General features: G+C 41.2%; 1 protein-coding gene and 2 long non-coding RNA genes across 9 annotated transcripts in view; 1 reads left to right on the top strand and 2 right to left on the bottom strand.

The window, feature by feature from the left end:
- The window catches only part of LOC118936070 (uncharacterized), a 27,026-nt gene extending 21,091 nt beyond the window's left edge, over positions 1-5,935 (bottom strand). For both annotated transcript variants that reach the window (XR_005034104.2, XR_005034103.2), the window contains exon 1: positions 5,668-5,935. This is a non-coding gene — a long non-coding RNA (uncharacterized LOC118936070). The remainder of the gene's footprint in view (positions 1-5,667) is intronic.
- MORF4L2 (mortality factor 4 like 2) lies at positions 1,699-16,681 on the top strand. Of its 6 annotated transcripts, none has more exons than XM_057496177.1 (4): positions 1,699-1,836; positions 7,565-7,655; positions 13,660-13,784; positions 15,131-16,681. In XM_057496177.1, the coding sequence occupies exon 4, from the start codon at positions 15,155-15,157 to the stop codon at positions 16,019-16,021; it is 867 nt and encodes a 288-aa protein (XP_057352160.1). In that variant the 5' UTR covers positions 1,699-1,836; positions 7,565-7,655; positions 13,660-13,784; positions 15,131-15,154; the 3' UTR covers positions 16,022-16,681. The 6 variants fall into 6 exon arrangements, with proteins under 6 accessions (XP_057352160.1, XP_036788719.2, XP_036788720.2 ...); XM_036932824.2 differs by having other exon boundaries at positions 13,680-13,784; XM_036932825.2 differs by lacking the exon at positions 1,699-1,836 and adding an exon at positions 4,377-4,491.
- Positions 16,682-18,028: 1,347 nt separating this feature from the next.
- On the bottom strand, positions 18,029-25,475 carry LOC118936031 (uncharacterized). Its single transcript, XR_008995193.1, has 4 exons — positions 24,493-25,475; positions 23,300-23,349; positions 19,124-19,241; positions 18,029-19,078 (listed from the first exon to the last, which is right to left on the bottom strand). It is a non-coding gene; the product is annotated as an uncharacterized LOC118936031 (long non-coding RNA).
- Between the last annotated feature and the right edge of the window lie 1,479 nt (positions 25,476-26,954).

The following is a 26,954-nucleotide window of genomic DNA, read 5'->3' on the forward strand; positions in this document are numbered from 1 at the left end:
TGGTTTCTGTGGTTTTCAAGCTCCATCCCTCCCAAAGACCTGAGGGATATGATATACTTCTTTCACTAACAGGGGCTCATTACAGCAACACTTCCTCAGGGATCTTGTGGAAGGGGACTCCAGACCAGAGGACAGTCCCCTTCTAGACCTTATCAGAATTCCTGGCACAGAGGCTTTTCCAATCTAAAATACCACCCCTCCTCAAATTTCTACATGATACATTCTCTACTAAAGGTATGTACGTCCCACCCAACCCCTTGGTTAATAAGTACCCTTCTAAAAAGAAACCCATGTGTATTCTCCTCCCCAGGACTGATGAAGCGCTTTTTAATTTTTCTTTTTGTCTTTTAAAAATGTTATTATTATGAAAACCTTCAAAATACACACAAGAGAGGAGGAAGAGTATCCCATGTATCTATCATTAAGCTTCAACAATTTAAAGATGAAGCACTTTAAGAACTATTGGTTTCTCCTCTAGAAACATGACAGCTGAAATTTTCAAAAGACATAACTAATCATTCCCAGTAGAATAGAGATTGTGGATGCAGGTTATAAGCATGAATAAAATTGTCTCTGGAAAACTGGCTCAAGGCATCCTCTTGAGGCAATACTTGGATTGTAGGAATCAGCCTACACTGGTGGAAATCAGAGATCATTTCTGTTTGTTGATGTGTAAGACAGATGACTTGATATTATCATTCCAAATGAAGTCTGTTTCACAAAACCACACATTTTGGTACATTTCATGCTACACTATTGATTCAGGAAGGAGAAACCAAGGGAATATGTGCAAGTCTTGCATCCCAAGGTCACACAAGGATTTCATTGATTAGATTCAGGTTCTCAGTCATTTGAAGTAACGTCTGCCAAATGGATGGGGCATTTGGAGCAGTAGACGATTGATTAAAGGAGGAGAGTGAAGCTAGAAGAGAACAGATAACCCTAAAAGAGTAAAACTTTCCCATGACTATTTCCATCATTTGCCCTGTATGTCATGGGCTAGCAAACTAGACTGATCCAGACTAATTTGCTGAACTGGTTTTATGAAATCCCTGTGGAATGAGGAAGGTATAAATAGATGGAAAAACATTCCTATTAAAGAAATACCATTTTGCTTAGCCTTGAAATATTGGGGTTTTTAAAAAACTTTTTAAGTAACCATTCTTTTTAAAAATCATACAATAAGCTAGTCAGAATCAAATTAGAAATGACCCAAATAATCTTAGAATGGAGCATTTTTATCTACTACCCAGAGAAGCCATGGGAGGGAGGACACAGTGTCCCTTCCCACCCTCTAGAACAAACTGAACACTACCTTCCAGACTTAGGAATGCTCTCTTTAGCTGTGAGGTAAGATAAGCAAGACAAGATACTGTTGAGCAGGACATGGTGTACCCTGCACAACTTGTTCCCCATCGAGAGGGAACAAGTGGAGGCTGAAATTCATTCTTCAATTGCCCTGGTGTAGCTTCAACCAGGAAGCTGAGAAAGGAAAGTATTTTTCTCATTGTACCACGGGAGTGGACAGTTCTCTGCAATTTGTCTGCCCCCAGGTGGCTCCTGTTTCTAATCAGCAGGAAGGCAATGCATGCCCAAATAGTGACCTTGAAAATTTACCAGAGATCTTGGAGCCATTGGGTGTTCTCTGATGGCTGAGACAGTAATTCTGGCCTTGGGCCTAGAAGCCAAACATTTGACGGAAGGTATCTTTCCCTTCCAGTCAAAAAGAGATTGGGAAGACTGAAATTCAGCCGTAAATTCAAAGGCAAGTAGAGTAACTCGCATTTTCTGAAGATCCACTAACAGTCAGGAATCTGCTAAAGCTTTATCCCAGTGGTAAGTGGAAGGGGCAGGCGGTATTCACATTTAAGAGGGTAGCATGGCATAATGGGAAAAACCATGGTTTTGCAGTTAAAGAGAAGCCTGAGTCTTTGTTTTGTTGTTTACTAATTGCCAGCTTGAAGTGAGTAACTTCTCTGGTCTTCAGTGAGGATTCACTAAGATAATAGATGTAAAGAGCTGAGCACAATGCGCCTGGAACATAGAAGGCATTCAGTTCCTATGTCTCTTCTGCTACTACTACCCTAACTCCAGAGTTAATTCACATTATTCACACCCTTGGCCTTGAGATCTCACTCAGTAGAACATAAAGATGGGGCTACTAGACAGAATATTAGAGCTATTGTCACAACTACAGTCAGGAGATGTGGCTCTAATACCAGACACCTCCTGATAAAGTGTGTTGGGTAAGTTACTCCTCTTTCCTTATTCCATCAGTAAAATAGAACACACCTAACTCTGATGCTGAGAGAGCAGAGGAAATCACTTTTCTTGCACACCTGCCATGAAATATGTAATATGCTATGTCCTTTTACATATCTTATATACTCTAAATCAGCACTGAGCTATAGAACCTTTTGTGATGTTGGGAATGTTTTAATCTGTTGGTATCTAATAAGGTACTACTACTAGTCATAAGTCGTTATCAAGCCCTTGAAATGTGGTTAGTACAACTGAGGAACTGAATTTTTAATCTTACTGAATTTTAATTAATTCAAATTTAAATACTCACATGTCTAGTGGCTACTATATTGGATACTGCAACTCTAACATTATGAAGCAGGAATATTTGTCCCCATTTAAAGTATGGTGAAAGTGAGGAATTACCCAGGCTCTCTACTTACAAGATACATAACCAAAGAAAAATCATTACAGTCTCCAGAACTCACTTTCATCATCTATGAAATAATGATAGTCCTCACCTAATTTACAGGCCTACTATTGGGATTACTGGGTATAGAGCTATATATAGAGTATGGCCCATAATAGGTTTTCAATAATTGTGTTTCCTCACCAGGCTGATTCTCCCCCACCCCCCACATACACACACAGAAGAGGTTCAGACATAAACTAAAAAAGATTAACTCCAGGACATGAGAGCATTTGGGAAATTGAAAAGCAAGAAGGGAAGCACTTATGAGCTTTTATGTTATATCTTATTAAATAATGGAGGTAGGGTAGGAAATGATCAAAATATTTCCATTTATTTGGCTTGCTTTCATGCATTCTTTTTGATGCTATAGTCAACGTTAGCCAAAGCGGGGAACAAGGTCTCTGTAATGTATTTTGAGGCCCAGAAGGACAAGCTATTATGGCTGAACAACAGAGTACTGTAAAGGGCTTGGGCTTGAGACACAGATGAAGTTTTTGTTGTATGCACTAAGAAAATAATTTGACACCTCTACACATTAGTTTTTAATAATCTGTAAAACGGGACTAATATGCACGGTGTCTCAATAAAACATTTTTTATTTTGCTTTACATTCTGTAGCACCCTCTAGTGGAGTGCACAAAAATAAGCATCGTATTTCTACCCTCCAAAGTTGTGGTTTTAATTTCAGTGTGCTTTGGAATCACCAGAACAGTCTATGGAATCACCATAATAGAGAACCAAACCCTACTCCTAGAATTTCTGATTTGTTAAGTTTGAGCTGGGGCCTGAGAATCTGAATCTGACAATTTCCCAAAAGGTGATAATATGATACTGGTATGTCTGGGAAACCAACTTTGAGAACCACTAGTCTAAATCTTGTCCCCCTCCCCCGTGTGTGTGTGTGTGTGTGTGTGTGAGAGAGAGAGAGAGAGAGACAGACAGACAGAGCCTACGTTTATGAATTGATAACTGAAAGAGGTGTAACTTGTTTGATTTTGATATATTAGTATCCATCTAATAAGGGTCTTGTGAGAAATAAAAGAATATCCATGAGAAGGATATGAGAGTATCTAAAATACAGACAGCATGAAAAAAGTGAGGATCACAGAACATAAATCATCTGCCCAGAGTGTCAGAGTTAGTAAGTGGCAAAATGGGATTTAAATTTACTTGACTCCAAATACATAATAAAGTTTAGCAGTACCACTACAGAAAATAGGATGCAAAAAACACATATCTAATAAAAATTTCAAGAGGAAAAGATTAGTTTTCAATACCAGGATCCATCTGTATTTTTCATTTTTGGGGGGATGGGAGGAGGTTTGTGAACATTTGAAAAAGGTGCACAGAAATCTTCATTAGAATTAGTGCCTGGGGTCATTCATTAATTCTGACTCAAAAATAGGCAAGGAGGAAAGAAGAGAGGGATGGAGGGGGGTTAGTTTTTTAAGAGAAGCAGAGAAACGAGTAAAAACATTTGAATCTAGGGCTGTAGTCCCTTGCCTCATAGGGCTACTTAACGGAAGTTAATTTGACTTTTCTTAAGTAATGAAAAATATATACGATCCCTGTAGATTGAAGAGTTCAGCAAATGAAAAAGGGGCGGGTGGGGGAATCCCATAATTCCAGGGACCAAACAGCCAATCCATTGCTGGGATTTGGCGGCATCTAGTGGCAGATTCAAAAGGTATAAACCTCACCGAGAGAACTTTCTGGAAAATTAACTGAGTGCGTACTTCCCTGAAGGGCACACTATTCTTGGAGCTCAGGACAAAAAGGTAAGAGCGTCTCAGCCCCCACAGAAATTTGGAGTCCCTAAGTGGAGAAAGCTGTCATATATTTCTCAGCAAAAAATTATGTTTGTGCCAGAATTGCCCGCAACCTTTACATAATTTGTATTTGGGGGGAGGGGTTAGAAGGGGCAAGGATACTAAACAGGAATGAAGCCGCTCCTTTTAATTGCTAATATGATAGTGGGAGGGTTTAGCTCTTAACCACTGGAGAACTGTGGTTTAGAACAGGGTTTTGGCATGCAGGAAACCGCGGGAAGCAAGTGCATTTTTAAGGTCTAAAATTAAATTGATAGGGATTTTCCTTTTTATTAAAACAATTTTCGAACATAAAAAGTAGAGAACAGGCCGTTACAGAGAACGGGCGCGCGCGCGCGCACACACACACACACACACCCCGAACACACACACACACACACACACACACACACACACACACACACACACACACACACACACACACACACACACACACACACACACACACACGAACACTGCGGGCGCACGCCTGCGCGCGCACACACACACACACACACCCCGAACACACACACACACACACACACACACACACACACACACACACACACACACACACACACACACACACACACACACACACACACACACACGAACACTGCGGGCGCACGCCTGCGCGCGCACACACACACACACACACCCCGAACACACACACACACACACACACACACACACACACACACACACACACACACACACACACACACACACACACACGAACACTGCGGGCGCACGCCTGCGCGCGCACACACACACACACACACCCCGAACACACACACACACACACACACACACACACACACACACACACACACACACACACACACACACACACACACACACACACACACACACACACACACACACACGAACACTGCGGGCGCACGCCTGCGCACACCCATGGTCTCCAGAGCTACGAGAGTGGGCGCCTGCGCGCAACCCAACCCCAAGGCTACGGGAGCTCACTCGCACACAGACACACGGGCCCAGCGCCACACGCCCGCAGCACCCACCACCCCGACTCTGCACACATCAAAACTCCTATTTTGCCTTTTTATTTTTTTCTCCAAGAGTTGCGCGAGAGGTCCGGGGGCAGGGCCTCCCGTTCCCCACTCGCGGGTACCTTACCTCATTTCCGCCCAGCCTGTTTCCGCAGGCCACGTAGACACTTCCTTTCCCACTGGGGGAAAAAAAACCCATAATGCCTCCCTGCAGTGGGGGGCGGGGGGAAACCTCTGGTCAGGGGAACTCTGGGTCGTGAAAGGAAGCCACGTGAACACCCTGCCCTATAGACTTATGACCCAACGGCTGTCGTGATTTTGGGGGGCGGGGTAAGGGCCTAAGAGGGCGAGCGTAATTGGCTAGAGCCTGGACTAAAGGAGGAAGATGATTGGTTTGCTTTAAGCCGTAACCGTGAACGAGCAGGTTGCTAGCACCCGCCTTTACTGCGGTGAAGTGTCATTGCTGACGTTGTGAGCCTCGTCCAATAATTTGGTTATGGAACATTCTAAAACTTAGGCAAGACGATTGTGGTTGGCTGGAGGCCGTATGCCCGCCTCCGCGGTGACGTGTCTGCCTATGGATATCAGTTGCCAGAGAAACCTGGCTTTACTATGGCGGTTGGAGGCCCGGGGTGATCCCACGTCGGCTGCTGGAAAGAACTGGATTCTCGTTTCAGGTTTCGGGGTGGGGGTTGGGAGAAAGGGTTGACGATTTCTTATTATCCTCGTATATGGACAAGATTAATGGCTTCACAGTCGGGCTGAGCTGGGTTTAAATTTCTACTCGCCAACGCCCAGCTTAGGCTGGCTCCTGTTCTTTCTGCGTCTCGGTTTCCATGTTTGTAAAATGGTGTTAATAATATTATCTACCTCAGAGACGCGTACCTTAGAGGCGTTTGCTGTATGTTAGTGCGTATGAGGCGCTTAATAGGAATCCCGGCTCCGAAATATATTCGCTTTTGTGCAGAGAAAAACCCGCGTAACAGAATGAGAAGAAACAAATTATGTAAATTTGCTCGTTATAAGTGCTTTTCCTGCCAAACAACTTCTTCCCTAGAAGAAATTAGAAATAAAAGAGAGGAATATAAGTCTTAATCGATAAAATAATTTGCTATTTGGGAATTACCTCAAAATAGCAGAGATTGGAATTTTCCATATTGAAAAGTTTGAAGGGGGGGGGATGGAGAACGAGAGCGAGGTTGAGGTGAACCACATGCCATTAGTAGGCCTTGTTTGGATCCTGATTTGAACACACCAACTGTAAAAAAGACATGTTTAAGACGTATTGGGAAAATTTGAAGACCGATTCGATATTTGATTTTTTTTTGAGGAACTGATGTCGATTATTTAGACGATTTGATGGTATTGTGGTTATGTTTTCAAATTGCCTTTATCTTGTAGCGATATATACGAAAATATTTACAGATTAAATAATAAAACGTCTGTTACTGCCTTCAAAATAACGTGAATGACTAGGATTTGCTTCAAAATAATCTCAGCGATAGGAGGAAGTGGGGAGGGTTATAGATGAAACAGAATTGGCCCTAAATTAATCATTTGAGCTGAGTGATGGGCATATGGGTCTCCTTATTCCGTCTCCTCTGGTATATGTTCAAAATTTTCCATAATACTCAGAAAGCCAGGTATTCGGTGAGCTTAAAAAAAAAAAAAACGGAGGTAGGGGGAGCAGTGGGTGGGGTTATAGATGAAACAAAATGGCCTTCAGTTGGTAATTGTTGAAGCTGGATGATAAATTGGTAAATATAATATTCCCTCCATTTTTAACCATTTCAAATAGTCTTTAATAAAAAATGAAGTAGAAATTATTTTATCAAAAACTAGGATAAACATACAATAAAGTGGGTTTGTAAATATAACCACAAGAAAGGAAAAAGAAATGTACGTTATTTATCAGCTTTGGTGTCCTTTGTATGTGGTAAAATGCAATGACTGATGGAGAAGAAAACCATCATTTCCTATCTTTTTATTTATGTCCTTTCCTGTCCCCTTGTTTGACCTTCTAGGCCATCATCAGAAAAGCTTAAGTTTGCTGTATAGCAAGGATCAGAAGATCTGATCCTGCTTGCAGAACCATTCCTGATTACAGAATCTTGGGTAAGTGCCTCCCTTCTCCTGGCCTCAAGTTCCCAAACAAGATTAATTCCACATAACGTTCCTAACTGTCCAGGAATATTTTGAAAATTAATAAGCATCTATCTGGGGAAGCACTTTAAATTCTAAGGAAAGGATGCAGCTAAGTCCTTTGATGCTTCCAATATAGCAAGTGACTAAAAAGCAGAGGGCTCTGTAACCTTACATTCTTTGATAAAAGATACTGCAATTGTTTCCTTATAATAGTTCCATACATCCATATATGTGTGTGTATATGTGTATACATATATATACTTTTTAACTTTGTGGCATACCATGTCATGTGTAGCATAATTTAGTGGTTAGGAGCAAATACTGACTTCCTGAATTTAAATCCTGGCTCTTCCACTTAAGTATGTGATTAACCCTGGGCAAGACAACTTACTCATTTTGTCCCTAAATTTCCTCATATGTAAAATAAAGATAATAATAGTTCCTACTTAATAGGATTGTTAAGGGGATTACATGGAAAGTACCAGGATGGTGCTTGGCCACATTCAAGTGTTTGCCTGAATAATGACTACGGCTCTCTCAGTCATTCTGGTACATTCTGTTTAACAAACATACACATTTAATACTTCTAAAAGCAGTGGGTATTTTTGGAATTGTACAAAAAATTAATACTGTTGGTTTCTCTCCTGATTCTAGAAGCAGCAGTTACCAGTAGAACTGAATTCTGAAATTATGACTTCTGGCTTGTCCTAACAATCTAGAAAGATATTGAGTATATTGATCATATATATTTAAAAAGGAATTTCCAGGAGCTATAATTTTAACTCGCGAATCATAACTGTATTCAATCTAACAGCTTTTATATCATTCCTCCCTTATCTCAGACTCAAAATCTGTTAAGCATAAAGGAAGTGTTCCGAGATCCAGAAGAGAGAATTGATATAAATGCAACTGACATGCGCATTTATAGGATTATTCCAACAAAATGCAGGGGATGTTCACACTCGTAATTTATGGCACCCATATACACAAATGTTAGCGTTTGGAGTCCACATTGCTGAATGGCCCATCATTTGCATGAGGAGATGAAGGAAATTTTTTCAGTCTCTTGACAGCTTCATTTTCCCATGGAGTCACTATATTTTCCTTATTTTGTTTCCCCTTTGGGAAGCTAGGTTGTAGGGGAGGGCACTGCCCTGGTGGGAAAGATGCCATAGATGATTAGGCATGGAACACTTTTACAGGAGGCCCTTTGGAGAATGATTAAGGGATAAAGGGAGGGAGGTGGACTGTTAGGCCAATAGGAGCTCAGAGAAGGCAAGGTCCAGGGCAGCCTGAAATGGAGAAAGCCTCAAGGAGGAAAAGGACCTTGACCTGTGCCTCTGAGGGTGAGTGGAACCTAGGAGGAGGGAGGGAAACAAGTTTAAGTGGTACACCTACAAAGTATACACAGTAATAATTTAAGAGACCAACTATGGGATCCATGGATAAGAATAGGTCAGAAAAACATTTTGAACTTCAAATATGTGTATTTTAGTATAAATTTTTAGTCAAATAATTGATAAGTGAATACATTCTCCATGTAAAAAGTCAGGAATAGACTCAGGTTTCCTGTTCTCCACACCCCCAATTCTCTTACTTTCCCCGAAGTTAACCACTATTACCGGTTCTGTTTCCTTCTAGATTTCTAAATTATGTACCTGTTTAAAAAATGTATATGGATATATATAAAATACTGTTTTGTGTTTTCTTTTACATGAATATGGTGTTACACTATGGGTATTGTTTTTGCAACTTGATATTTTTAGTCAACAAATTTCCTTGGATGTCTTCATGTCCATTCATAAAGTTGTATGATTCCTTTCACAGTAGCATTCCTTTAACCACCATGATATTCCACATTAAGGATAAAGCACATTTTATTTTGCCAAATCACTACTGATAGTCCTCTAGGTTGACTCCAGTCTTTTGCTACTTCAAATAGTACTGCATCAAACATCCTTGGAACCCATTTACAAGTGTTATTCTAGGGCAACAATAGTCTTTTAAACTATGGTAATTAAACCAGTGTGGGACTGGTATGTACAGACATATCACTGACAGAACAGATGACCTGGAAACAGTGATATCTTTAAAAACTGAATAATCAAAAATCATTGGGGAGGGAGTACCTTAAAAGACCCATATACCATTAGGATATAGCAGTCCAAATCTGTGGGAAAAGGATAGATGCTTTAATAATAGGAAAAATTAGTTACATATTTGGAAGAAACTATAAAAATACCAAGAAATAATAATAGAAAATTATTTTTAGAATACTGATTTGGAGGCATTTTCCCTAGGCATAACATGAATGCCGAAGTTCACAAAGGAAGAGGTTGGCATATTTGTTCCATACTTGTACATACACAGTCACACTTAGAAAAACCAGCTTGGAAAAAATACATGTGAAAAAAATTAGTATTAGAAATCAATAAAAGGGAAAAATGTAAGGGGAGCAAAATATCTATTTAAATAGATACTATGAACATATGAAAAGATGTTCATGACACAAATTCAAATAAAATATCCTAGGCAAAAGTTTTAAGATTTATACAGTGTTACTGAATGTGTGGGTGAAAACATTTTGCTGGGAGTACATATTAAAGCAGTCCTTTACAAATTGAATTTGCCACTGTCATCAAAGTTGTAAAATAAGCAAATCCTTTGAACAGTTGCAAGACTGTATCCTGAGATACTAATGCTCTAGTACGTGTATACTGATGGCTATTACAGCATTTCTGAAATAACGGAAACAATCTTAAGTGTTCATTAGGATGGGACTTGTTAAGTTACAATTTATACAGAATACAGAATGATGGGGATATTAAAATGAGTGAGCTAGGTATGTGCAGGCAGAGGTGCTCGTGATTAGAATAATAGAATACGCACATTTAGTTTTGAGTGTACATAAGATGTGTATGCATGCACACATTCTAGGATTGAGGCCTGGAGGGGAGAATACCCACATCTTTATGTATTCTGGTATTTATAGGTACATAAAAGATTACTTAGTAAAAGGGGCCACGAAATTGGAAAATTACAGATTTTCAGTTTGTAACAAAAATACTGGGTGGATTAAGGAATTACAAAACATCCATAAAAATGTAATCTTTAATTTCAAACAACAGTGGAAGGAAAAACTACATATAAAACTAAAGAGTCTTAACATCAGGCACTCAAATATCAAACAATAAATACAGACTGAACAGCAACCATTTGCCCTATCAAATTTACAAATACTTTTTTTTTAATGTTAGTGCTGACCAGAGTATTGAGATACATTTTTACACACTACTGAGGTTGGGAACTTGTTACAACTTCCAGGGGACATAATGTGGCAATGTATTAAGTGTTACCTTCTTGATCCACTAAATGTGCATCTGGGTATCTTGAATGACATGAAATGAGGGCAGAAAGTTTTAATTGATACTTGTAAGGTGAATTGAGAAGGTTCACACTTTACAGAGGGGATGTTTTAAGTGAAATAAGGTATGCACATTGATAAACTACAGCGTTAAAGATGTTTGCATATCATGACCACAAACATGGAGAAATGGTTGTAATGGCAAAGTTTTTAAAAGGGGAGATCTAAGATTTGATACTCAGTATGAGTTCATCTCAGAGTATTTACAGAGATGAACAACGGGAAACTGAGGTAGCAAAGAAATATGTTCTCTCGCCATCTGGCCTACCGTAGAGCTGACCTAGGGGAACAAGTCGTAAAGTATTCGATGACTTGTTCCTAATTTGTGCCTCTAATTTTTTTGCCATATGTTGAATCACCACCCTATTTTGATTGACTATTGAATACCCTCCGGGGACCTAAATGCTGCTGGAGATGTGAGCTGTGTATAACATGACCTGTGGCAAATTGGAGATTAATGGGGGTAGTTCAATAAGCAAAACTAACACACGGAATATTTAAATAATTAAATATTAAGATTTAGAGATGGGAGAGAAACATGGACTGGAGTAGTTAGCAGAGATTTAAGAGGAAAAGGGGCTTTTGTGGTATTTAGATGAGATGGAGGAAATGTGATTGGAGCAAAGAGTAGGTGTCCTAAGCTAGTAAACCTACTGTACAGAAACTTGGCAGGTTCAATGTTTAAAAGCTCAAAATAAAGCAATATATAATGCCAACGTTTTTAAGAAAAATGCACAGTACAACTGTCATCAATCCATGGAACAGTGTGAGCTGCTGGGAAGAGAGGTACAAAGTGCAGTGACTGTAGTAAAGATATCTGTAAATTTGTATTGCAAGGAGTTGTCAGACACCAAAAGGGTGGATACTCCCTTTCATGCCTGGCTTCTGACTCCCGGTAGGAATAGTTGCCAGCTGGATGTATAGGAACTCAGGTGGAAAAGGTACTGAGACAATTCTTAAAAAGGCTTCTCTGGCTTTATTCACTCTGGCACAAATCTTCACTAATAATGCAGTTACTTTGCTATACAATGTCAGACTTCATTCGACTTGGGACTTAACATAAACTAGAATTTGTAGAGTGACAAAACACAATGAGAAACACATCTTTTTATAGTTTACCTACGTGTGATTATGTGTGATAAGTGCCAAGGATATACAGTAGGTTCAGTTCCAAGTACCTTCTCAATAAGGGATTGCTGATGACCAGTGTGACTTCCAAAATAGTTCCTGTCCAAGCTGGCTCTACTTTGTGTTTTACACAGTCTGGTTGGCACTGGGCCATCTTGCTTTAGTTGGTATTTTAACTCTCCTTGTTTAGTGGAAGCTCTGTACTATATTAGCCCCAAGGTGGATTTTCTGGATTTTACCTTTATTACTAAGCTGAATTCTCTGATAACCTCAGATAATGTGTCCCCTCTGTCCCAGTCACTGAATTTTTTTTTTCAGAAACATTTTGTAAGCATGATAGCTTGAAATGGAATGCCATAACACGCTGGCTGTTGTCTGATCTTACAGGATGCATCTGTATATCCCTTTGAGCCAAAAGGTTTCTTGTTCCCATAGAGTCGGTGTCTATATTCACAGATTTTTGATGCTCTCTTGAGGATCACCTTTGCCCTTTAACTTCTGCTCAGAGTTTTGTGCCCTTTCAGTTAGAGGATACCATTTGCTTAGTGAAAATGTTAGCCCCCAGGCTTCTCTTCCCAATAACTGGCTTCCCTGATTCAGAGCTCTAGTTTTCAAGCATTTTTTACCCCTTATTTCCCCCTTAGGGCTTCCCTGACACCTGTCCATGTTGTCTTAAGGGTGAGGGGTTGGTAGAGAGGCTTTTTCTGTGGGTGAAAACTAAATTACCAGAGAAACCTGGTTGAAGACTGGTCCCCCATCATTCCTCATTCTTTCCCAGAGGTTACCGTGATTTTAAGTCTGGTGTTTGTCCATCTAGATTCTTTCCTGTGTATATTATATACACATAGTTTAAACACAGAAATTGGGTCACTGTTGATAAGAATTGTCTGAGACTGACGTTTCTTGCTCTACCTGTGCTCTTTGGGATCTTACTGTACATATTCAACCTGCCTGTTTATGTAAGAATCCATGTCAGGAATGGATCTCTGCTTGCTTCGTATGAATGTGCTTCCATAGTGTGCATAAATAATCTATATTACCACTTCCCTACTGTAGAATAATTAGGTGTTGCCAGTTCTTCAGTATTAGAACCACCAGTGCAGTGAACATTTTTGTGTCCATGTTCCCAGGTGAGGTATTCCTGCACGGTACTGTGCTTACTGTGCAGCCCCATCATATTTATGAAATTCTTAACAAGAGCCTGTGAAAGCTCCGGGTAATTTGCCACATTCCACAGATAAGAAAGAGACCGAGAGAGCTTACATTTCTTGCCCAAGGTCTCACAACTCACATTGAGAAGCCTAATTGAAGTAGAAGTACACATATCAGCGGGACTTGTATTTCTCTGATACCACATTTGTAAACCATATGTTTATAAATTATTTTTTTCCTATATTCATGAAAGTTCATCTTCATTTGCAGATACTTGCTTTCCTTTCTAGGTTGTGTCTCCCACCTCATCCTTCCAAAGCATATCAAAAGATCTATAAGATTCCATCTGGGAAAACACTAGGAGTTCTTGGAACAGAAAAAAGGAAGCGGATTATGTAAGTCAAAGGAATTTCTATCTGTCACACCATAAGAATCAGAGCACTTTTTCATCTTTATTTTACTAGCCCTCTGCTGGACTTTATACTGTACATGATCCCTTTCCCTTTTCAAAGCACTCAAATTCTTTTACTTCAAGAATAACATTCTAATTCTGTTATGACTGCTCAGACCATTTTTGTCTTACTTGTGGTCTCTCTCTGCTCACCTGTTAGTCTTTCTTAGATTTTTTTCCCAGAATTCCGTACTTGGATCTGTTTTTATTCTGTATTCTCCAGGAATGATTTCATTGACTAATCATTTCCCCTACCAGCTATATGATGATTACTCTCAGATCTCCATTTCTGGCTCTGACTTCTCACCTGAGCTTTAAAGTTGTGTTTAACTGCATACCTCACACTGAGTAGATCCAGTACTGATTTACTACTTTCCCTTAATCCATTTCCTTTTTATGCAGTCTCATTTGGTGATAATATTAATGACCTAATCACCCATCTGTAAAACCTAGGAATCATCACTGACTTCTCCCTCACCATTTTATCACCTCCTCCAACAAGCTGAAAGTGGTGTCATGTGCCATTTCTTGTTTGCTTCCAAAATATTCTATGCCTGATTATTGTACTAACCTCATTGTTTTAGAATTGTCACTTTAGATACTTGAATCCCTAGCAGCTAGCATATAGTACCTGTTCCAAAGCAGATACTCAGTTATGTATGATGACTGAGTGGATTAATTACCTATTCCTATGATTTTATTGCTAACTACAAAATAACAATTAAAAAATCAATGCTTTTATTAATTAATTATGCAGGCACAAAATTGTAGCACCACCATTGACTCCTCCCTCTCCTTATTAAGTTCTAAATTCAGTTTCTCTTGACTCTGTCATCACTGTAGTTTGTGCCTACCTGGACTTAAACAAAAACTTTTACTATTACTTCATGTTGCCTCCAGTCAACTAAATTAATCTTATTCCTTTCTTCTTGTTATTTTTGCTGTCAAAAGTCTTAAATTTCAACTCCATTGCCTTTTGTAGTTTCTTTCCCATTTAATTCATTCTTTCTCTAAAATTACATTCCTGTCTTTTGAGTAGGATCAAAAAACTAAATTTTATGGGTACGTCTGAGGAGTGATTGGGTGGGGTGGGAGTGGTGGGTGGTAGGGTAGTGAGGATCAAAGAAAGAGGGAGGAGGTAGTAATCACTTACCAATGGTCCTGAAATAGGATTGGAAATCCAAATTCTAAGAGAGCAGTGTGTGTTGTGCTTTGATGGGCCTTTACGAAGCACAGGGTGTTGAAGGTCACCATAGGAAACAACCAAATAAAATACTTTATATATTACAGTGGTTGGCATAAAAACAGGGTTGAATGAGTTCCAGGAAGCAGGGTTCTCAAACTCGTGGACAACAATCTGCAGAAGAAGACAACTTCAAAAAACCAACCAGAAGCAATATGCAGAGAAGTAAGATGAGAGGGGCCTCCTCAGGAAAGAAGACAGCTGGTCCACAGCAGAAGAATCTGGAACCAGCTCTCCCAGGCAGATGGGGGGGTCGCTCTGCTGAGAACCCCCCTTCAGGATCTGTGAGGAAGACAAGAAAGAACAAGCAGAAGACTCCAGGCAACGGAGATGGTGGCAGTACCAGCGAAGCACCTCAGCCACCTCGGAAGAAAAGGGCCCGGGCAGACCCCACTGTTGAAAGCGAGGAGGCTTTCAAGAATAGAATGGAAGTTAAAGTGAAGATCCCTGAAGAATTAAAACCATGGCTTGTTGAGGACTGGGACTTAGTTACCAGGCAGAAGCAGCTGTTTCAACTCCCTGCTAAGAAAAATGTGGATGCAATTCTGGAAGAGTATGCGAATTGCAAGAGATCACAGGGAAATGTTGATAATAAGGAATATGCGGTTAATGAAGTTGTGGCAGGAATAAAAGAGTATTTTAATGTGATGTTGGGCACTCAGCTGCTCTACAAATTTGAGAGGCCCCAATATGCCGAGATCCTCTTGGCTCACCCTGATGCACCAATGTCCCAGGTTTATGGAGCACCACACCTACTGAGATTATTTGTAAGAATTGGAGCAATGTTGGCGTATACGCCCCTTGATGAGAAGAGCCTTGCATTGTTGTTGGGCTATCTGCATGATTTCCTAAAATATCTGGCAAAGAATGCTACGTCTCTGTTTACTGCCAGTGATTACAAAGTAGCTTCGGCTGAGTACCACCGCAAAGCCCTGTGAGGGTCTACTGACCACTCACTGTTATGTCTAATATCTGTAAACACTCTTTTTGTTCTTAGTCCTTTTCTTGTATAATTGATGTTCCTTAAAATTGTTAATGTATAACAGGGCTTATGTTTGAATTTGTTTTGTTTTATTTTAAACAGAAAATAAAAGGAGTGTAAGCTCCTTTTCTCATTTCAAAGTTGCTACCAGTGTATGCAGTAATTAGACAAGAAGCATTGAGTAGAACATTTTATTGCCTAGTTGACAACATTGCTTGAATGCTGGTGGTTCTATCCCTTTGACACTACACAATTTTCTAATATGTGTTAATGCTACATGACAAAATGCCCTGATTCCTAGTGCCAAAGGTTCAACTTAATGTATATACCCGAAAACCCATGCATTTGTGCTCTTTTTTTTTTTTATGGTGCTTGAAGTAAAACAGCCCATCCTCTGCAAGTCCATCTATGTTGTTCCTTAGGCATTCTATCTTTGCTCAAATTGTTGAAGGATGGTGATTTGTTTCATGGTTTTTGTATTTGAGTCTAATGCACGTGCTAACATGATAGAGGCAATGCATTATTGTGTAGCCACGGTTTTCTGGAGAAGTTGATATTTTAGGAATTGTATTTCAGATCTTAAATAAAATTTGTTTCTAAATTTCAAAGCAAATAATTTGTAGTGTGCCTTTAATGTTACTAAAGCTGACAAGTCAGAAGGTTCAGGAAAGGTCTGAGTAATATCAAAGGAGGGTTCTAACTCCTAGTGAAAGAATTCCTTTTTCTGTTGGGTGTGACATCCAGCAGTATGCCTTTTGGGGCTAGTTTCCTCTCCATGTGGCTTCTTATAGTGGGATTGCTTTCTAGTGCTGCTTGTAAGAGCTAGTTTTGGTCCTCTGCTCCTTGCCCCTGTAAGTTGGGCTGGAACAGTAGGATATTTAATGCTTACATTTTTTAAGTGGGTACTTTAATAGTCCCTTAATGTTTTTAATGCAGAGATTTGCTCTTTCCCACCACGGTAAACATGGGCAGCCACCTTTCAGTATTAATCTATCAGAGGTATTTGTAGATTTGGGGCCAAGGACAGCAGCTCTCCCGAGTTCCAGCATTGATGTCATGTTCTGTTTTTATGGCCCCTTGGGCATACCATTGGGAATACTAGTGTAGGGGATCTATGGAAGAGGGGATAATCTTGGATACCTGTGATTATAAATCCATCTTATATGGAAATTTCTTGGTCAATCCAAGTTTTGTTTCATAACAGTGTTTGTTACTTTAGTGAAAAGAAGTATTCTATGGTCACCTTACTGCAGAAATTTTGAAGAGTATAGTAAGAATGAACATGGAAAGAACCACCACATACAATCCTACTGGATCCTGTGGCTCCTATAACCCTCTGGAACCCTGAGGAAATAAATGGGACTCAAAATGCATGACTTGAGTTTAACAGAATATTATCTGCAAGTTTTCAGCAGAGGAATAGAGTCATGGTATGTATTAGTGTCCTAGGGCTGCCATATCAAAGTACCACAGACTAGGTGCTTTGAACAACAGAAATTAATTTTCTCCTAGTTCTGGAGGCTAGAAGTCTAAGATCAAGGCATTGGCAGGGATGGTTTCTTTTGAGGCCTCTCTCTTGGCTTCTAGACAGCTGCCTTCTCCCCGTGTCTTAACATGGTCTTTTCCTCTGTATCTATGTCCTAATCTTATAAGGCTAGTCATATTGGAATAGGGCCCACCCTAATGACCTCATTTTAATTTAATTACCTCTGTAAAGACTTCATCTAAATATAGTCACTTTCTGAGGTACCGGAGGTTAGGGCTTCAACATATTTTTGGAGGTGACACAGTTCAGCCTGTAACTTGGGTGTTACTATCTCCAGGTGAGAGTAGGAGGGAGCAGGGTGGGGAGGAGTAGGAGGGAGGGAGGGGTACAGTAGGAGCTGGGAGAGGGCCTGGGGGTGACAGGAAAGAAGAGGAGGGGAGGAAGTGAGGAAGGGGAGGGGAGGGGAGAAGGAAGAGGAGGGAGGGGTTCCTGGAGTGGTGGCTGTGTGGAAAGAACCACCTGGCAGTATCTGTGAACTTCAGGATGCAGTCAGCTCACAGAGACCGCAACAGAAAATCGAAGAGAGAATCCAGGATGGGGGAAATACCTGACCTCACTGTTCCTTCCCTTTTTAATCTGCTGGGTATTTCCCTTTGGCCAAACTAGAAGCCAAAGGACAAGGACAACCTTTGATGGAGTCTGAATTGCTAACCTGGGAGGACACAGACCAGGGAGGAAAAGTGGATCAGGGGTAACAAGTGAAGAGATTTCTAGCTCACACATATCTCAAAATAATTATAGTTCATAGTTTGCCTATATTCTTAGAATTATTATATTTCTGCAGGACCTAGGGCCTGACCAACTAGAAGGTTCTTAAGGACTGTTACATTCAGAGAAGTTGTGTAATAGCTCATGACACTCACAAAATACACTGTAAAATAAGGGTTTGTTTGTTTGTTACTGAAACTGAATAGGGGGCCTAGAATACAGATAGATCTTAGCTCAGATGCTTGAACATGTTAGAAATGCCATGTTTTAAAAAACATTGCCTTTAAATGAACATAAATATGACCCTGAGATCCAACTGTAGCATGGGGGGATATCCACTTCAGTAAGTCTGGGGACTCTCCATTAGTTGTACAGCATCCTAGGTATTATCTAGTACCAAAATAAAGCCTGTCCTTATGACCCTGAGATCCAACTGTAGCATGGTGGGATATCCACTTCAGTAAGTCTGGGGACTCTCCATTAGTTGTACAGCATCCTAGGTATTATCTAGTACCAAAATAAAAGGTGTCTGTCCACACTGCTTAGAGATGAGGTGCTCTCTTACAGAACCAATACAGCACCTTCAGATCCCTTTTCCTTGCTGCTTACATCTAACCCTCTGGGTAGGGGAATCTTCAGCACAACCAGGAACCCAGTTTCTCTGAGCCCACCACAGAATCTTCATTGGGTCCTGATAGGGAGAAATACTCATCTCTCTGTTACTGGAACTTTAAACACCCTCCATTCCCATCCTCATCTCTCCGTTACTGGAACTTTAAACACCCTCCATTCCCATCCAGGCACATCTGGCTTGATTTCATCAAGGAATAATATAATCCTTTTCAAAATATAAAAGCCATTGGCTTCAAGCAGCTTATATTTCCAGCTCTGGTGCAAACCTCCTCCTGGATCTCTATAGGAACTGAAAGGAGAGAAAAATAGAAGAACACAATACACATGTTAATATCTCCATGACTGATAATTCAATATTTTCCAGTTAGGTTCATAGGTGGTTTATTTTCACTTTAGTTGATTTATCTTGTTAATTATTTTCATTTTTAAAAACAACAACTTAGGAATATTCAGGAGAGGCCTAAAGTACTTTATTAGGATCTAAACCAGGCCGTCCTGTTGATTAAAAGTGGGGGGGCAAGTATACCCAAACTGTTACCCAAGTCTCTGTTCATTTAGCAATTTTCATCTATTCTGAAACTACACAGATGATACAGTTTCATCTAGTCATTGGATGAGTACATGGCTTCCTTTCTAAAATCATAAGGTGGTTTTGAGAGTTTATTTACCTCATGATATTCAGCACCTAGCTAACATGCTGGTTCCACAATAAACAGTTATGATTGTTATTTATTATTTTCATCAATATTATCAATATAAATAAGCCCATTTTCTGTTCAGGAGAATGTGTGTGGATTGGTGTGGAAGTATGTTGTGAAATAACTCATGATACCCATAAAACACCTAGAAAGTGAAGAACGTAACCATTAAATATAAGGCTTGTCATATTACTACGCTGATGGAAAGTGGTTGCAGTGGAGTTGGGGGGGACTTGATAAGAGGGGTGAATGTTGAAACCACAATGTTGCTCATGTGAAACCTTCATAAGATTGTATATCAATGATACCTTAATTAAAAAAAATATATATATATATATAAAGCTTATCTTTGCCTAAAACAAACTTCTGGCACAAAATGAAAGTTCAAATATGACAATTATCTCCCCTTCTCCCTTCCCAAAAGGACAGGGTGAAGCACATAGTCCTAAGATCTGTGGTTCTCAACATGAGGTCCCCAGATTCTTAAGGGTCTTTAAAGATACCATTAAGAATTGAAGAGCTCTTTTCTCATCTTTCCTCTTTTTTTCCTAATTCATTAATTCATTATGATGATAACACAGTTTTTTCTAGAATCAAAGTAGAAAATTTTAAAGTGCCTCATAAACTGTGAACTGTAATAAAAATAGTTAACAGTTTGCTTATAGAAATGCCACTTATGAGAAGTTGTATATATACACTTTTTAAATTTTTAAATGTTGGTCTCTATAAGGAAGAGGATAGAAGTTGGAGATAGTCTAGATTTTGTTTAAAAACATAAAGTTAGATAACAATTTAGAAAAATCTTAGGATAAGCACTAAAAGATTAAAAATAGAATGTGTAAATTCTGAAATTCCAAAGAAAACTCCATTTGGTCCAACAGAAGGCAGGAAAGGAGAGGAGGGGAAGGATGCAAAGAAAAAAACAAACAGAAAACACAAAGTAGGACGGTGAAATATATCTACAATATGTCAATAATCATAAATGTACATAGATCAAACTCATGTTAAAAGAAAGAAAACATCAGATTGGGTTTTTTCTTAAGGCACAGAATCCAGTTTCATGCTTTTTCTCAGATGTGCTCTTAAAAGAAAAGTTCAAAATAAAAGGATGGAAAAACATATACCAAGGGAATACTAAACAAAAGCAAGCTGATGTAGCAAAATTAAAGCAAAAACATTAGCAGTATTTACCCACAGGAGTGTGGCATGTCACAAACACCATACCAAGTAGATGTGTAGTCAATATACTGAACAAAAACTACTGGTGAGATATAATCAAAATACTTTACTTTTATCTAATACTGTACCTTTAAAATTAAGTTTTTCCCAGACCCCATGGCTTTGCTGCTCACTCCAAAGAGCCCTACAGTCACTTTAAATCATAAACTGAGCTTCATGTCAGTGATTACCACCTCCAGTCCCAAATAATAAAGGACCCTCTGAACTGGATTTAGAGTTAAACCTTCTCTCCTTCCTCAGCTAGCACCAACTAGAGGTGGACCCGCCCACTTTTGGAAGAAGGGATATGCTGGGTTTCTTCACTTTCCCCCTTTTCCTAGTTGCTAAATTTGACTTCCTGCCTGTCTGGGGTTGAAGGGAGGGAATGCACAGAAAGTTCTTGACTGGCCATGTAGTAAGTTGGCTTCATGCTCTCGGCCTAGCTGACGTTTAAAGCTGGCTCTCATTTGAGGCTGTGCTAATGCAATTCCTGTGTCAAAAGCAAAACATTCTATTGCTGTTTCCCCTGCAGCTCTGGGTTTTCTAGTCGCCCATTACATAGTTTCTCTGGTGGAATCCACAGCACTCCCCACCGGTTCTCTTGCAGGCTCCACAATACCCAGCAGCTTGCTCTCTTGCATGGACCACTTCTGGTACACAATTAACACCCATGTATCTTTTGCCCCCAACAAATTGGGAATGTTGGCATTCCAACACTCACCTATCCTTTGCTCCCACCATTATCACAGCCACATTCTCTGGCTTCTAATTTCTCATACTGGAATCAGTTTCCATTTCCCTGCCTCCAAACTCCAGGAGATACATATCAAGCTTCAAGGGGGCCAGTTGAAGCCTTTGGGTATAGCAGAAGGCACCCCAACCCTTCCCCCATGGCAGCCCACTCCAAAGAAATCTTCCTTAAAAAATTCCTTCTCCGTATCTCCTCTCTTGACCCTCTTAATCCTCCTTGTAAATTTTAGAGCTGCTTGGTTATGTCCTTTCAAAATCTGCCTTTAGTAGTTCATGTCTATTATGTCTTGGTCCATAAGAGAAAACTTCCAACTTAACCAACTGTCATGCAAATTTAAACCCCAGTCCTGGAAGGTCAGCATCTCAAGTTTTTAAAAGTTTAAAAGTTATTTATGGGCTTTGGAGTGTGACAAATCTAGGTTAGTATACAAGCTCTGCAAATTACCAAACTTAGGGCCTTAGAAAATACATTTAACCTCTCTGAGCTGTTTCTTTGTGTATGGGAAACACTGATACCTACCTCACAGGACTGTATGGAAATTAAAGAATCATCCCCAAACACCAAACACTGCATCTGGCCCTTAGTGGGCACTCAGGCAAATGTTAGGTCCCTTCCCACCCTGCCTCTGCACTTCCTTGAAAGCATGCCTTTGACAGTCTACCATAAAGATCATTTGTAAATGTGACAAGGAGAAACATGGGTGCAATCCTCAGTGCCATCTGTGTTCCAGCATAAGTTGTCTGATGGACACAGTGCAGGAAAATGGAAAATATCGTACCTTGGGAGTTACCCACCCCATGCAGTTGATGTAGGAGACACAATCATCATCCCACCTAACTGGTTCATGTGTTTTCCAGAGCCTTAATTTTAACTTCTAGGTTAAATATCAATAAAGCATATGTACTTAGAACTCCAGAACTTCAGATTTAGAGTCCCAAATTAACCAAACTCGTCAATAGCTAAAGGACCTGATTAGATCCTTCCCCTTTTCTTTATTTTTTTATTTTGGTATCGTTAATCTAAAATTACATGAGGAACATTATGTTTACTAGACACACCCCCATCACCAAGTTCCCCCCACATACCCCATTACAGTCTCTGTCCATCAGCATAGTAAGATGCTATAGAGTCACTACTTGTCTTCTCTGTTGTACAGCCATCCCTGTGCCCCCCTCATTATACATGCTAATTATAATGCCCCCTTTCTGACCCCCCCTTTATCTCTCCCTTACCACCCATCCTCCCCAGTCCCTTTCTCTTTGGTAACTGTTAGTCCATTCTTGGGTTCTGTGGCTTCCCCTTTTCTGAATGCATCTATTAAAGAAGATAAAATAGCTGATATTAGTTAGTATGTGTAAGACACTGAGTCTGTGTAATAATTCATATAAACTTCACAACAACCTTAAGAGGATGTAATGAGATTATCTGCATTTTAGAAAAGGGGCACAGAGACAAAGGACACACAGCTAAAAGGGGTAGACCTAGGACTTGAACCCAATTAGCCAAGCTCTTAACTACTATACTACCCTATCTCTCTGAAAAAACAGTATAGCTATTGAGAAATGTCAGACCCTGGATCTCATCTGTGAAAGTACCTTGACCCTATATATTAGTTCAGGCCATCCTAAAAACAAATGCTAAGACCAGATTAGACATATAAGAGATTTATTGGGGAATTACCTATGAAAGACAGAGCAGGAGATGGGGTGAACCTTCAGACTGTGTTGCATCTGTGAAAGGAGAGAGGGAAGGAAGGATTAGGCAAGAAGAGCTCAGATTGCAATGCAATCATGAGAAAGTCTGCCACAGGCCAATGGGGAGTACAGGCACAGATTCAAGGAGTGCTCTGACAAGCAGAAACGGCCTGGTTCTAGCAGCACAACTGTGCTCTGTTACAGTGCGGAGGCAGTCTGGGGAAAATGTGGCCTTAGCATAAATGTCAAGAGAGAGATCCAAAGATTCTTTTGAGGAAATAACTGTGTTAACTCCATGGCCACCACACACCCAGTGACTTTTTTCTGGCAGGCATCCACACACCTTCCACTAACTGCAGACAGAGTATTTTGCAAGGAACCTCAACCTGATCCCTTCTACACTAAGTCAACAGAGGGGCTCCCATTCCCATGAACCATCTCCTAAGAGCCCAGCATCCTAGGTCCCAGAGGGCTCTCTCCAGGGTCCTGGACCCTCAATGCTTTCTGCTCTGGAGTTGGCCAGGCAAGTTGCTTTCTGGACAAGCCTACTGTGTGAGCAGGGAGGCAGTGAGGGGCCCAGAGACCCAGGCTCTGGATGCTGCTGACCTTCCACCATCAGTGCCTCTAGAAGCATCTTCACACCCATGCCTAGCTGGATGGGCCTGGCACCCGAGTTGTGGGCAGGGCCTGCAGTGCTCAGGGGTGTGTACACAAGAGATGAAACCCCCTTCCTCCTGAGCTACAGGACCACATGCCTTTGCAAGCTCCCTTTGCATGGGGGTTCCTGTGCCCCTGGGCCTGGGCTGGTGCAGACATCAGAAGCATGGCCCCAGGCACACACTGGAGAACTACCCAAACAGGTCAGGGCACCTCTGAGGCCCTTCTGGGAGTCTGAGCAAGGTGTGTAGGAGAGGGATACATAAGGGTCTTGTCTGAGGTCTGTCTAACCCCATTTGAGGCAGGGGCGGATGATGAGGGCTACTCCACTGGGCTCAGAGAAGGGCCAGCCCCTTCTGCCTCATCCCCAAGTGATCTGCTCAGGCCCAGGTCAGACATCTGCTTGCTCAAAGACTATCCCAACCAATGTTTCTGGATAGGAATTCTTGGGGCTTCATCTCCTCCCCTACAAAAAGATCCCCAGAGAAAAGGGAAAAGGAGAGAAAGGCAAAGTGCTGTGACCTGTAATGGGACAGTTGTCATCCTCCAGGTAAGCATGTCCAGGACAGCCCGGCCATCAGCTTGGGAGTCTGGTGCCTGCTGCAGGCAGGAGCAGAGAAATCCAGGTCAGACCACCCTGGAGAGGAGTGTGGCCTGTGTGAGTCGTCCACATTCTGCCTGAGCACCGCCCCTCAGAGCACCAGGGAGATGGATTCATCTTGTCTTGTAAAACTGGCACAGTGAGCGCTGGACCCTCATCTCACTTCAGCGATGTTCAGCCCTACCAGCATCCATTAGGTGCCATAGCCTTGAAGAGTGATCTGGAGACATGAAGATACTCCAAAATAGCATCACAGAAAAGGCAAAAAGCCAAGGGCACATGCATTCTTGCTTTGCTTCATATCAACTTAATTTTCATATATTATACTTGTCATTTTTTCTTCACAAGTTTTAATTTTTTTAGTGCTTTAGAAAGGCATTCCCCTTTGAATTCTATTATTTTCTTTTAGTTTCTTTTTCTTACATTATGGTTTACATTCCCTCTGGGCACACAGAAAACTATACTTCCGAGTCCCATAGCACACCCAGCCCCTTGCTCTTAGGAGAGGTCACCTAGTTGGTTTTGGCCAATGAGCCGTGCACAGCAGGGATTTATGTTACTTCTAAAGAGTGAAGTTTCTCCAGGACACTCTCCCCCTGCCACAGTGACTAGTGATGTTCAAGGTTGTGGAGCTTCTGTCAGCCAGGGTCCCTGACAGATTATGGGAAGCAAACCCCTTTACCCCTGACCTTCACCAACACTGGTGCATTTGTTATGTCCTAGGACTGAACTTTCACTGTGTTAAGTGACCGAGGTTTTGGTGTTGTTAAGCATAAGCTCAGCCAAACCGGACAGTGATGGCTCCCAAAGTTTAGAGTACAATAGAGTCACCTGTGAAACTGGTTAAAATGCATATTGTGTGACAAAAATATATTGGGGGACAGACATCTGGACTAGTGATGATCAGAGAGACTACTAAATTATCAGCTATTTGACAAACCCTGTTGAATTTTATACCTTTTCATATATTTAATCTTACAATGAAAAAACAGAACTCTGCCACAACAAGTGTGTGTCTTATCGTATCAGTAATTTTCCTGTGAAAAAAAGAAAACACACACACACACACGGCAGAGCGGGAGTGTAGGAAATGCCGATACTTTATTTGGAAAAACATAAGACACAAGCAAAAACAAAAGGTTCAAATGAACAAACAGAACTCTGCCACACCAAGTGTGTGTCTTATCGTAGCAGTAATTTTCCTGTGAAAAAAAGCAGTCCCAGAAACTCGCTACGGTGTCCGCCCGTCCCTACCCCCGCGACGCACAGGCCACACTCGCGCCCATCTGCAGGGATCCGGTGCACCTACCTCTTTTTCTTCACCTTGGCCTCGGTACGCCCACCTCTTCCGCTGTAGGAGGTTGGGCCCCCACACAGGGTTCCCGCCCACCTCCCCAGCATTCCCCGTTGCCCACCATTTTCTGAATCAAAACAGAGGGCGTGGCAGTGGTTTGAGAACTGCAGTACAGGACCTGCGGTGAGCTCCGCTTTGCCCCCTTTTCCTTTACAGTGGTTTGCAGGTGCTCCCACCTTCACACCGACTTGCAGGGAACCTGAGCGTTGCCCTCCTCCGTTTTCCCTGGGCCAGAAACAAGCCTGCTTTCAGTGCAGTAGGGGGCTGGTACCCAAACCTGACCGCCCGGCCCCTCCCCCGGGTCCCTCCCCCAAACCCACCATTTTCCGCTGCGTAATGGACCGGAGCAGGGGCACAGGAGGGCCATAGGCATGCAGTTCTGGATACGCTATGGCGTGAGCCCTCTCTTTCGGATGTTTTCTGCTCTTTCAAATCTCCTCAGATCCGGGGCAGGCGGTAATTCTCCTCTTCTGTCTCGTGGCCAGAAGCGCGCCCACCTGCCTCCAAGGTAATAGGGAGACGGTGTTCAGACGGGAAAGAGGGCAGAAACTACACCGTGACTTAAATTCACATCGGCCCTTTGTCCAGCGAGGCCCAGGTTAAGAGTGAGTTCGGATCCCCAGTTAATCCTCCCTACACCGCTGCGGCAGGAGCCTGTCCTTCCTCCCGGCCCAGTCTGCGCCTTCCCCAACTTGACAATTTTTTCAGTCTTTGCCACAAACATGAAAATTGTATCATCTCCCTGAAATTTCTTTTTGCTTTTTCTAGATTATCAGAAAGGGTCAGTCCTTTGGGGTTAATAGACAATGCCTCCCTCTTTTCTCTCCAGCTGTCCAGACTCTCCACCTCCCCTCCCCAAAGACCCGAATGTCTACCATTTCCCTGTCAGACCTGTGCTGGCACTGAAATGGGGTTCAGGAAATGTGGCTTGGAGTGAGATTTTTAATAGTTCTTTTTAATGTTTATGATTCTGTCCCTTGTTTGTTATCATCATTACTGATAGTAATATCAGCCTGTGTCCTGTTTGTC

The sequence above is a fragment of the Manis pentadactyla genome, chromosome X (genome assembly GCF_030020395.1).
Source record: "Manis pentadactyla isolate mManPen7 chromosome X, mManPen7.hap1, whole genome shotgun sequence".
Taxonomy (NCBI): Eukaryota; Metazoa; Chordata; class Mammalia; order Pholidota; family Manidae; genus Manis; species Manis pentadactyla.

Coding starts and splice junctions, on each gene's coding strand:
- MORF4L2 (XM_057496177.1), top strand. CDS start 15,155: ATGAGTTCCAGGAAGCAGGGTTCTCAAACTCGTGGACAACAATCTGCA.